Raw genomic sequence first — 12,721 nt, forward strand, 5'->3', positions numbered from 1 at the left:
GAGTTTATGTTAGGTATTATAAACAATCTAAAGATGATATAAAGTATATGGAAGGATATGCATGGGTTATATGCAAATACTACACCATTTTATATCAGGGACTTGAGCATCCACAAATTTTACTATTTGTGGGGGTCCTGGAACAAATGCTCACAGAGACCAAGGGACAACTGTTCACATAAATGTTTATTTATGGTAATGTTGAGACTGCGAAGCAATCAGAAAAGGATGGTCTTTTCAATAAAATAAGCTAGAATATTTGGATATTCATGTGAGAGGAAAAAAAGTTATTTTATACAGACATCAATTCCTGGTACATTTTAGACATAAATGTGAAAGAGATAACAGTAAAGCTTCTAAAAGATAACACAAGAGGATATCTTGATGTCCCTGAGATAGGGAAAGGCTTATTTTAAACAGGACACATAAAACACTCACCATAAAGAGAAGATTAATAACTTGAACTCCAGTAAAGTTGAAAACTTCCAATCATCATAAGACACCATTAAAGAGGGAGAAGGCAAGCCACAGGATGGGAAAAGATACCGTGCTACTCATGTAACCACAAAGTAGAAATCAATATAAAAAAAATAACACAGTAGAAAAACAGGAAACTTCAAATGTACTTCAAAAAAAGTACGTTGGAATGGACAATAAACATGCAAAAATGCTCAATTTCATTATGATAGTAATCAGAGGAGTGCTAATTGAAATATTTCATAAACATACCAGAATGGCTCAGATAATAAACACTGACAGTAAGGAGTATTGGAGAGGAAGTGGTTCAAAACAAATTCTTATATAAATGTATACTCTTCTATTGGGGATACAAATGTGTATAACTATTGTAGAATATAGTTTACACTCTCTGCTGAAGATTATTTTGATCTTCTTTATCCATCACAGTTATTTGTCTCAAGGATCAGTCCTTAGTACAACATAAAGAAGCGAGACAGTCTCTTTTGTGTTAGAGCTCTTGCTAAAGTCTTTGGTAAACCTTGATTTGGAATGAAGCACTGAAAATTTGCATTAGGAGCTTGTCCACCAATGGCCTCCATTTGAGATGATCACCTGAAGTGCCAAACTTTGAGATGAGAGTCGTATGCTGGAACATGGAAGTCTTTTGTCTGGGACATTTCAGTTTTTCTAGAGAAATAAACTCTGGTATTACCTGCAAGTTAGTTGCCTGGCTTTTGGTGTTCTGTAGGCAGCAATGGCCAATTGTTTTATATATTATTTTCACCTTTCTTTCTTGTTCGCTGCAGAACTCAAGTGTTTGAGTGTTAAGTCTCTGGAGTTTTGTAGGGCAAATTTGCTATTGATCACATCTCCTCCTTATATGACATTCTAAGCCGAATTATTTCATAAGAGTAAGGCCCTGAGATTTCCCAAAGAGAATTTTAGTGGGCTTGGTAGGCTATTAATTGTCTACTATGTGGCAGACCTTGTACTGGACTTTGTATGTGTATTGTGCTACACACACATCTGTGCACACACCATCTTCACTATTAGCTCTACCAGATACTATTATCTCTATTATGTAATTGAGGCTTATTTGATATGACTTTCAAATTCCTAATTACTATTTTGTATTCAAGTTTGGATGACAGCTGGAATCTGTGTGCTTTCAGAATTTAAGCACTTATCCATAGTATACTACCTGAGTTTATTTAGATTGGAGTTGTGAGAAGTTTACAGGGTTGAAGGTTGGAAGTAAATGCCTTCTTAAAATGGATGACCATGGGGGTTTAGGTCTGGTAAAGAGATAGATAAAGTGCTATATGTTGAGAAAGTAGACAAGGATAAGTGGCTTTATTTGAATATAAGGAGATGATACGGGCAATTTCAGAATGTGGGATCTTGTAAGTCTAGATCAAGTGCTTATAAATCAAAGTCTGTGGATTTCAACTTGGGGTGAAAGAAGTTACATGAAAATCTCCTTGGAGAAGGAGGCTTTCTTCGGGCATACTACCACCACTCCTTTAAGAAACACAAAGCTGCTGATGAGCAGCTTTCTGAGGTGCACGGTAAGAGCCATTGGAATGCAGAAGGTGGAAGAAGTACCCAGCTTCTTGAGCCCTGACAGGGTGGATTTTCTGGCTTGTTACTTTTGTGTAATGATATGCTAACAGTAGAATACATGCAAGAAAAAAGTAAGAAGCTATATGCATAAGAATCAGTAGCTATTTGATTGAATAAATCAATGAAAACCACCCATGGGTTTTTGTGGAACTGATGGAAAACACTCGTTTTTTTTTTTTTTTCTTTTATGCACATGACATGCAAATGATGAAAATTTACTTTTCAGTATTCAATCTGTTATTCCCAATGACCTTTTAAAAAAATGTATATATGAATACTGTAAGTTTCTTTTGAGGGATGATAATTTTTTTATTTATACAATTATTTATATCACTGTCCTATTCGTGGAAAGAGTTTAGGCTTTTTGCAAAGACAGTAGTTTAAGTTACAGACAGAAATGGAAAAAGGAAAATGCAGACATAAAATTTTGCAAGGAATGTGGTGAACATTATATGTTCTTAAGACTTACATATTTAGCATAGATTGCAGTCCATATTTGATCATCAGTGTTCTAACAGCCAGCCTATAATTGTAAGTTACACAGTTCTCTCTCTACAGTTGCTTTGGAGAAAGTACAACATTTCCTTTTAGGTAAATAGGAATTTTTCCCAAAGATTTTGGTAAAAAGGGCAATCACTAATAATTCCTTTAATATCATCGTTATGAAGGGACAGTTGGGAATTTTGTGAAAGGGATTTGCTTTCTTGGATGGTATCTAATATTTTTGCCAAACTTAAACTCTGTTTTAGATTATACATTGGTTGGCAATGTATAATGTATGTTTTAGTTGGATACTGTTGTTCCTAATTGATAGTTTATATTAATACATATGAAAATTTTGTGCTAAACAATGAGCTATTGTAGTTATATCCCAAACTTGGCAAGCATTTCATAAGGGCTGTAGATTTTATTTTAACTTGAGTATATCTATGCTTCATAATAATTTTAAAAAGTGTAAATTCCAGCAAGTGAATAATATGTGGTGACTTTTTTTTTTTTTCCAGTTTAATTTTGTTGGGAGAATCCTTGGACCTAGAGGACTTACAGCCAAACAACTTGAAGCAGAGACAGGATGTAAAATAATGGTCCGAGGCAAAGGTTCAATGAGGGATAAAAAGAAGGTAAGTCCTTGGAAATGGGGCAAGTCTTTATGTGAATAACTAACTTACACTTTTGCATCCTAATAATAAAATGTCCAGATTTTCTGTGCATGAAACACTGTATTTTATTCCATGTCTGAAAGTGATTTTCCCTTCATTTTTCACCTAGTGAACTAAAATATAAGTTAGTCCATCATGTGAACTTACTTTTGGTATTTACACTTGAGAAGCTTACTGTTTGGAAATTTGTCAGACCAAAATGTTAAATATATAAAAATATGTAACTCAAAGCTTGAAAGACCTAAAGTATTTCTTTTGATGAGATTTAAATGAGAACAATCAAATGAATAACTTTAGATGTATATTAAATCATTGGGAGAGTTAGAAGACAGAAATCTATTAAAACAAAGGCTTTTCACTGGCCATATGAGGCACATTTTGGGTTTCATTGACATTTTGTATTGATTAAATTTTTTTAGACATTTTACTTTATATGGCTCCCCCGCTCCAACTTCTGCCATTTCTTATTTTACCCAACTATCTGCTTTAAATATTGTTAAAAAGATTTTATTTGCCTAAGTTTCCTTTAAAAAAAAAAAAAAAAAGGTCAAGTGGTGTGAGGCAGGATACTTTTGAATTTCTATCTATATAAAAAAATGACTGTAAAAGTAGATTTTTATTGTCAAAGGTTAAAATTATTGGTAGGAAGGGTGATTTTTGCTTTTTTAAAAAATACACTGACTTGAAGGGGCTGTCAAGTAATAGACCTGTGGTTAGCTTGTATTAGAGCATGTGTATTGAATCGCTTTGTGGAGCTTGTGAAATGGACACCAAACCCACAAGGTATCCTGACTTCATTTTGATATGCGTGTTTTATGATCTTTTCACCTAACTTCATTCCAGCTCTCCCATAAGCTGACTAGATATAAATTATTTTTGCTCCCCACAGATGATTTAGTAGCGATAAGAACTTTGGGGGAAAAAAATCTCAATACTGAGTATCTTTAATTCTTGTTATAATCTGTTCTTGTCAGCTGAGTTTAAAGATATTTTCATGGGAGTATGTGAGTTTTCCTTGAACATTTTTAGATGTATTAAAACATTTTTTATTAGAATCTTAATAAAACTTACTCATATTCTCAGTCAGCTGAGTGATAATCTTTTCAAATGAGTATTGCCATGAAGTTTTGGTTCCACTGTTTGTACTTACGATTACATTGGCATTAAGTAACACTGGTGTAATTGCCTCAGGGCAATGAATGAAATCTTGACAAGTGAAGGACACATAAGTCTTCACCAAAAGAATAGTGTATATCCATCAGTTAAGGTCAGTTAACAAAGCTTTTTTTTTTTTTTTTGCCCCCTCTCCAGAGTTTCCATGAATTCTGTGGTAATGACCTTCTATGGACTTTGCTCACTCTTCCAAACAGATAAAGAGGGATTAGAGCTTGGAACTTTGTAGTTAGACATCATGATTAAAGAACATTTTCTGTCATCTTTGGCAAAATAACAGTATGGTTAAGAGAGTGAGCTCTGCAATCAGAGTGGTTAGGTTTGAATCTTGGTTCTGCCACTTAACGTCTTTGTGACCTAGGACAAATTCGGTAATTGCTATGTGTCCTATAAAATGGGAGTAGTAATGTCACTTCTCTCTTACAGTGGTTGTAAGGATTAAATGAGTTGTAAATCGCTTAGAACAGTGTTGGACACATATGATCATTTAATGTTAATGATTCTTAATAAATTTTGTCTTAACACTATATGTTAGATAGTATATCTTATTTTTAGAATTATATGATATCATGAGGGAACACTACAGTTTTTTTCTGCCATGTAAATGGTAATAATTTCTCGTTGTCTTGTGACCTTTGAATATGTATGTGTAGATTTATAGCACCAGGAGTGTCTTAGTTTAAATCTGCATAATAAATTGTTAATAAAATCATGTTCGTTTATACCATAGTTATACTGTTGCACTCTTAAAAGTATTTATAATAAAGGTAAACTCAAAATGGAAAGTATTATCATTTGTTGCTTTGCTTTTATTTTGGTAAAGAACATGACAAACATGTTCTTTTTGAAGACAAAAAGAAGTCTTAATGTAAGTAGTAAGGCTGATTGAGGTGTTTTTTAGGAGTTACAAAGAAAAAACCATTTAGCTCTAAGCTTTTCTGCAAAGTTGTCAATATATGTTAAAAACTAAGAAAGCTAGAGAATAGATTGCAATTTACTAATTGCCTAATTTGCTTTTAACAATCTGCTGGCCTGAATCCTTTACTAGACTGGTAAACTGTGAGAGCAGACGGTGTCTATTTTATGGAGTATTTCCTTGGTGTTTGGTGAGTATCTAGGACAGTGTGTAGGCACTAGAAGAAATCTGTGAAAGTAACGACCGCTTAGTTCAGGTAATAAATGAAAGCCTTAGATGCACCTTCCCCTGTACACCCAAAAAAGGGATGGCAAATAGAGAAAATTATAAGCCCTATGTGCTTTTAATGTTCTTGGGAAAATAGGTAGTAATGTATCATTCCAAGCTGCTGGTTTTAAGCAAGTGATTTAATTTTCATTCTCTTGTTTTGATATTATTTCAGCATTGTTGATGGGTTCAACAGTATTTTGTTTCTGAATAGCCAGTGGAATGGTACCAGGTAATATCCTGGAACCTAAGAGCAGGAACTGCAGTCAGACTTTATAGGAAGCTGTGATCAGGGCTTAAAGCTATTAGGAACTTTGTGTCTGTATCAGTCAGCATATGGCAGTGCTGATCTGTAGCTAGCTGACTGTACCCTCTCTCTGAAATTGAGTATGTGGTAAAGGGCATTGTTAGAGCCTTGCAAGTGAAAATTGGTTTTATTTTATGGATTGTTCTTTTGATTTATAGAGTATGTACTTTGCATCATTTGTTTTAGTTAATCCAAATCTTGCTATTCCCATTTGATAGATGAAGAAATTGAGGACAAGGGAGATTGAGTAATTTGCTAAAGGTCACATGTCAAAGAGTAGCAGTCAAATTTTGAACCTAAAGCCTGTGTTCTATTCTTGTGGACCACTACCTTCTAATGCATAAACCATTTCTAAGAGTGATAACAACTTCAGAAATACTAGAACAACATGAATATTGAATAATATAAACTTTGACTACAAAGCTGATATGAATATATTTCATAAAATTTCTGTAAGCTTTAGCTTTTTATTTTTTCCCTTCGTGATAATATGTTTGAAGTTTTGTTCTGTCTCTCTGTTAAGGCTGGAAAAGAAAACCAAAGTGTTTTTCCTACTCTCATACACCACTCAATACTTCTGATACTAGATATATAGGATTTCTTACACACCAAACAAATAATTCTCCAGGACACACCAACTAGAGATCCTCTAATTCAATTCAATTCTGACACTGTCTGCTTCAAGATAGTGTCAGACCCGACAGGTTGAGGGCTTAGTCCCACAAGACTGCCCCCACTTCAGGTGGCAGTCGCAAGCCCCAGTTGTGACCTATGCCTCTGACCAACCAGCTATAAACCTGTTTTTCCATGAGCCCCTCCTTATGCTCAGTTGATTTGCTAGAGTGGCTCGCAGAACTCAGAGAAAGACTTTACTTACATTTCCCCATTTACTAAAAAGGGTATTACAAAGGATGTAGATGAACAGCCAGATGAAAAAGATGGATAGGGCAAGACACGTGGGAATGGGCACAGCTTCCATGCCTTCTCTAGTGCGACATCCCCCAGGTACCTCCACTAGTTCAGCTATTTGGAGTCTCTCCAAACCTAGTCTTTTTGTTTTTTTATGGAGGTTCATTATGTAGGTATGATTCCTTATATCACTGGCCATTGGTGATCACCTCAACCTTCAGCTCCTCTTCCCTCCCTAGAGGTTGGGGGATGGGGCTGAAAGTCTTAACCCTCTAATTACTTGGTTGGTTCCCCTCGCAACCAGCCCCCATCCTGAGACTATCCGAGAGCCCCAGCCATTATTCATCTGATTAGTATGCAAAAAGACACAAACAGGTTCCAGACCACTATAGTCTATTACGTGTGTGTGTGTGTGTGTGTGTGTGCAATAGCATTATGTCTTAAAGAAAATGTATATAGCTTAATTTAAAAATACTTCATTGCTAAAAAATACTGACGATTGTCTGAGGCTTCAGCCAGTTACAAGCTTTTTGCCAATGAAGGGTCTTGCCTCAGTGATGGCTGCTGACTGATCAGGGTGGTGACTGATGAAGGTTGGGGTGGTTGTGGCAATTTACAATAAGACAACAATGAAGTTTGCCACATTGATGTGATGAACTCTCACAGAAGATTTCTCTGTAGCATGTGGTGGTGTTTGGTAACATTTTATTGCCAGTAGAACTTTGAAAATTGGAGTCAATCCTCTCAAACCTTGTTGTTGCTTTATTGTCTATATTTATTTAATATTCTAATTCCTTCTTTGTTATTTCATCAATATTCACAGCATCTTTACCAGAAATAGATTCTATCTCAAGAAACCACTTTCTTTGCTCATCCATTCAAGTTTTATGTGATTGCAGCAGTGCAGTCACATCTTTAGGCTGTACCTCTAATTCTAGTTCTCTTGCTGTTTCTTCCACTTCTGTAGTTGCTTCCTCTGCTGAAGATTTGTTCCATGTCATCCATGAGGGTTGGAATGAAACTTCTTCCAAACTCCTGTAAATGTTGATATTTTGACCTCTTCCCATGAATCACGAATGTTCTTCATGGTATCTAGATGGTGATTCCTAGCTAGAAGATTTCAGTTCACTTTTCCCTGATCTGTGAAAGGAATCGCTATCTATGGCTACTGTAGCCTTAAGAAATGTATTTCTTAAATAATAAGATTTGAAAGTCAAAATTACTTCTTGATCCAGGGGCTGCAGAGTGAATGTTGTTAGCAGGCATGAGAACAGCATTTATCTCCTTCAGAGATACTGGGTGCCTTGTTCATGAGCAGTAATCTTTTGAAAGGAATCTTTTTTTTTCTGAATAGTAGATCTCTACAGTGGGCTTTAAATACTCAGTAAACCATGCTGTAAATAGATGTGCTGTCATCCAGGCTTTATTATTCCATTTACAGGGTACAGACACAGATCGTGTAGATGTAGTAGGATTCTTTTTTATTATTATTCCCTCCCTTCCTTTCTTCCTTCCTTCCCTCTCTTGTCTGTCTTTCTTGTCTTGTCTTTTCTTTCGTCACATGAGAGACATGTGACTCTTCCTTTCACTTGAAACTTAGAGGCTGTTGTAGGAATATTAGGTAGCTTCATTTCAATATTTTTGTGTCTCAGGGAATAGGGAAGCCTGAGGAGAGGGAGAGAGATGGGGCAATTGCTAGTTAGTGGAGGAGTCCGACCACTGCAACATTTATCAGTTAAGTTTGTTGTCTTACATGGGCACATTTTGGTGTGCCCCAAAACAATGACTACAGTAATCTCAAAGGTCAATGATCACAGATCACCATAACAGATGTAATGAGAAAGTTTGAAATATTGTGAGAAGTACCAAAATGTGATGTGCTGAGACACTAATAGAGGACATGCTGTAGAAAAAATGGTGCCAGTAGACTTGCTGGATGCAGAGTTGGACAGACCTTCAATTTATAAAAAATGCAGTATCTACTAAGCATAGTAAAGCAAAGTGCAATAAAATGGGGTATACCTGTATTTATTTTGGAGCTGTGTGCCAGGGAACAAAGACCAACTGATATTTGAGAATCCTTCCTCTAAAGGATTTATTTACTCCCATGTTTTCTAATAGAAAACTATATGCTTGAGCAGATTATGGATGTTACAGAAGTAATTTTAGGAAAAGAAAGTAATTATGTTTTTCAATTGAGGCAGCAGAGAGTTGCAGAGACCACGTGGAGGGCTGTGGGCAAATTGTATGCATGCTGGAAGGAATGGTCCACCTTCAGAAACAAAGCAAATGAAAACATGTAAGTCATTAAAGCAGAGCAGTGTTTTGTGCATAATTAGGTATTTGATAAATTGTGGAGTGAAAGTTAAATGGTAAGTGTAGTTCTTTTGCGGGGGGGATGTGTGTGAATGGTCTTTGTAGGGGACACCATTTATGGATTTATCTTGTCAGTCTACAATTTTTAGCTCTTTTTTGAGATCTCCCATCATAAACAGGAGAGGACTAAGTAGCCATGCTTGTATGTTCCTGCTTCTCACCTTCTCCTATTCCTCTCCCACCACCCCTCAACATGTTGATGTGTGAAATGTCTGTAGTTTATCAAAGCCAGGTCAGTCAAATGTTGTGTCTCTTGGAAATTTGTAAAGACTTGGCAACTGCACTTAGAGCTCTTTGCTTAAAATGAAGGGATGTGCACTTTATTCTAGCCATTCTAGGGATATCATGGCTGAATGGTATCAACCACTTTCACTGTCTGTCCAATATCTTATTCAGACCATGTGACAACTTTGGAAGATAGTTATACTCTTCTGACAGCTCAGTGAGGTAAAATCACTCACCCAGTTCCTTATTTCTGTCTTACCAGTTTACTACATAGACACTTACATATCTCACTAGATAGTCAAATTCAACTGTGCAAATCTCTCGTCAGAATGTGGGTTTTGAATTTAAAATCAATCAGTTAATAAAGCTTTTAACTTAATATTTGTTTCTCAAATATATTTGGCTATAGTCTTTACTGTTTTAGAAATGTCCCTATAACTCCTTGAGGAACAGCAATGTTTTGTGGAACATGACTTATGAAATGTTATTACAGAGGCATATTGTATAATTGCAAACATAGGTGAAATTCTTGAATTTTGTTTGGAGGAACTTGTTTGAGTAGAGCATTTCATAACATTTTTTGCATGCCACTTTTCATCTAAATTACAAATTTTTCTTAAGTATCTCTTGTAGCAAAGATTTCTTAGTCCTATTACTTTATTTCTTATGCTTAAAATATATTTTAATTAAATATGTGATATTTTTAGAAAAGTTAAAAAGTACCAGATGGTCTGGAGAAAAGGCTCCTGAAATTCAGTCACTCTAGAGACTGTCCTTACTGACAGCTTTGGTCTTGTAGATTGTTTTCCATGCATGTGTACCATGTGGTATAGAGAGTGGATCATCTTATACATGCTGCCTTATAGTCTGCGTTTTCTCCTGCAGCTCTGTGTCCTGTCTTATGTCACTTCACCAATTAATTGAGCTTTATGTCAAAGACTTTGTGCTAGGTGATAGGAAAACGTACTTAAAGGAAATTTCAAGGCAGTGTTGATGGCGATATGCAAAAATAAATTTCCTTTTTGGGAGAGGAGGGACTTAGAAGGTTTTTTGGGGGGTTTTTTTGTTTGTATGATTTTTTTTGTGAAATTAGTTCTGCTGTCTAGACACTTTCACTGAGATCAAAGCAATTCAGTTTCATAGGTGGCATATCAAAATGGCCTTGAGGGCCAGCGGCATAACACCAAGTATAAGTATGGTTCCAAACAGCCTGTTTGATCGATCTTAACTGAATACTTAGATCTCCGGCAAGCTTTAGCATGGTTATAATTTATTTATTTATTTTTTTAATTTTCATCATGGAAAATTTGAAACAATAGAAAGACAAGTAGTGTCCTTTACTGTCATTTATCCATTACTGGGCATCAGCATTGCCTATCTCCTTTCAGGAGTGATCTTTTCATTCCCCATTATCTTCCCTCCTCACTTCTGCCTGTCAGATGATTTGAGGAGCAAAGTCAGACATAATTTCAACTGTAAATATTTCATTAGATAGCTCTAAAATAGAAGGACTTTTTAATGATACAGTATTTTTTTATCTTCAAAAAATTCTTTATATGAAATAGACAGTTGGTGTTCATATTATAGTTTCCCTCTTGGCTCAAACATGTGCTTTTTAAAAAGTTTGAGTATAAAAATGAAGGTCATCTACATTGTGATTGATACATCTGTTAAGCCACTCTCTCACTGCCCCCAACCCTCTTGGCGATTTGTTTACAAAGGGACTATGTGGTTTGTCTTTTCGATGAATTCCCATGGATTTTTTTTCATTGCATTTTCATGGTGGTGGTGAACGTTTGTCTCTGTTCCCTGTATTTCTTGTAAATTGATAGTGACAAAGGTTTAATCAGATTCAGATCTCCCACCCTGTCTTCTTCATTTTCTGTTCTTCCTTTTGAAAAAATGTCATAATTAATGTTGTGATGGTACTGTGTAAAGTCTGATTTCCTCTCTCTGATTTTAGCAATCATTGTTTTCTATGTCCTTTATCTTAATAGGTGTTGTAAAACAGCTATCTTCTATTTCTTTATTAATATTAAATATGTTTTACAACAAAGGCTGAATAAATGTTCAATTCTTTAGTCACTGGTTTTTAAGTAATGAATTGATTCCCAGGAATCCTCCAAAGGGTAAAAAGTGATTTTTTTCTTTTCTTTTTAGTATCAGTTATGAATGCATTTAAACAGTTTTGATATGTTTCAGTTTATTGTAGTTACTGTTTTTAACTGGTGCACAATTTGTTCTGCTGAGTGTGCAAGGGCTCTACAAGTTGACTTCCAAAACCTTTTGACACAATCCTAGTGGTTAGGGACAGTAACTTTGCTTTCTGATGTGATATGATAGTTCACATTCACCTTTGTAAGATTTCCTCCCCAGATTTGGAATCAGCCAATTTTTTAAGGAACCCTGGTTACTTTTAGTGGGAAATAGTAAGAGAGACTGCACTCTGGGCTCTAGTAATGCTCATTATTTGTAGACCTTTTCAGGTCGTGAATATAGATGCATTTTCACACGTTCATTCTCATTATATTCAGGAATATAATGTTTTTATTTAATTAACTTATCTTGTATCTGTATCTTCTTTCTTTCCTACTGAAAATTGTGGTTCTTAATGACACAAAATAATGATTTGTTTGCTTTATTCTGAAATATACAAAACAGTCTTAGAATAACAATACAAACATTAACAGCAATATAGTTAGCAAAAATAATTTTACTGCATTCTTACAGTTTTTAAGGCGTATTCCACTAGAGATACAAATTACTATCATTTAAAACACTAATTTTTTTAGTGTGTAATAGTTATGCTATCATAAAGATCCACAGTTAAGTTCACTTTTTGTGCTTGCTTTTCTAGTTTTAGAATTACTTAAAATATTTCTCTGTTTTATACTTTAAAATATTTACATGGCTCCAAAAGTCAGATCTACAAAATGACAACGTCTGGCTTTTATCCTTGGCCTATTTACCTAGTCCCTCTCTGGCTATTTGAATATGTTTTTTTATTTTTAGTTTTTGGTTTATTTTTATCTTTTTTAAAAAAACACATAGGTATAACAATTATGCATGTGGATATGTGTAATTTCTCACTCCTTTCATAAGAAGATTGTTACATATTTAACAATTTTCTTTGCCTTGCTTTTTTACTTAACAGTATGTCATTGAGATCACTTAATGGGAGTATAGAGAGAACAGTCTTTATTCCTTTTAATAACTTCATCACATTCCATTGTGTGGCTATACTGTAAATTATTCAAACAGTCCCCATTAGTGAACATTTAGATTGCTTCTAGTCTTTTGCTGTTA

At 35.0% G+C, this 12,721-nt stretch overlaps 1 protein-coding gene across 4 annotated transcripts in view; it reads left to right on the forward strand.

Annotated features, from left to right (window-relative positions):
- QKI (QKI, KH domain containing RNA binding) overlaps window positions 1-12,721 on the forward strand; it is a 156,194-nt gene that overhangs the window by 57,707 nt on the left and 85,766 nt on the right. For all 4 annotated transcript variants that reach the window (XM_069487641.1, XM_069487643.1, XM_069487644.1 and 1 more), the window contains exon 3: window positions 3,087-3,203. In XM_069487641.1, coding sequence (XP_069343742.1) covers window positions 3,087-3,203 — 117 coding nt within the window. The remainder of the gene's footprint in view (window positions 1-3,086; window positions 3,204-12,721) is intronic.

Source organism: Eulemur rufifrons, chromosome 15 (genome assembly GCF_041146395.1).
Source record: "Eulemur rufifrons isolate Redbay chromosome 15, OSU_ERuf_1, whole genome shotgun sequence".
Lineage (NCBI taxonomy): Eukaryota > Metazoa > Chordata > Mammalia > Primates > Lemuridae > Eulemur > Eulemur rufifrons.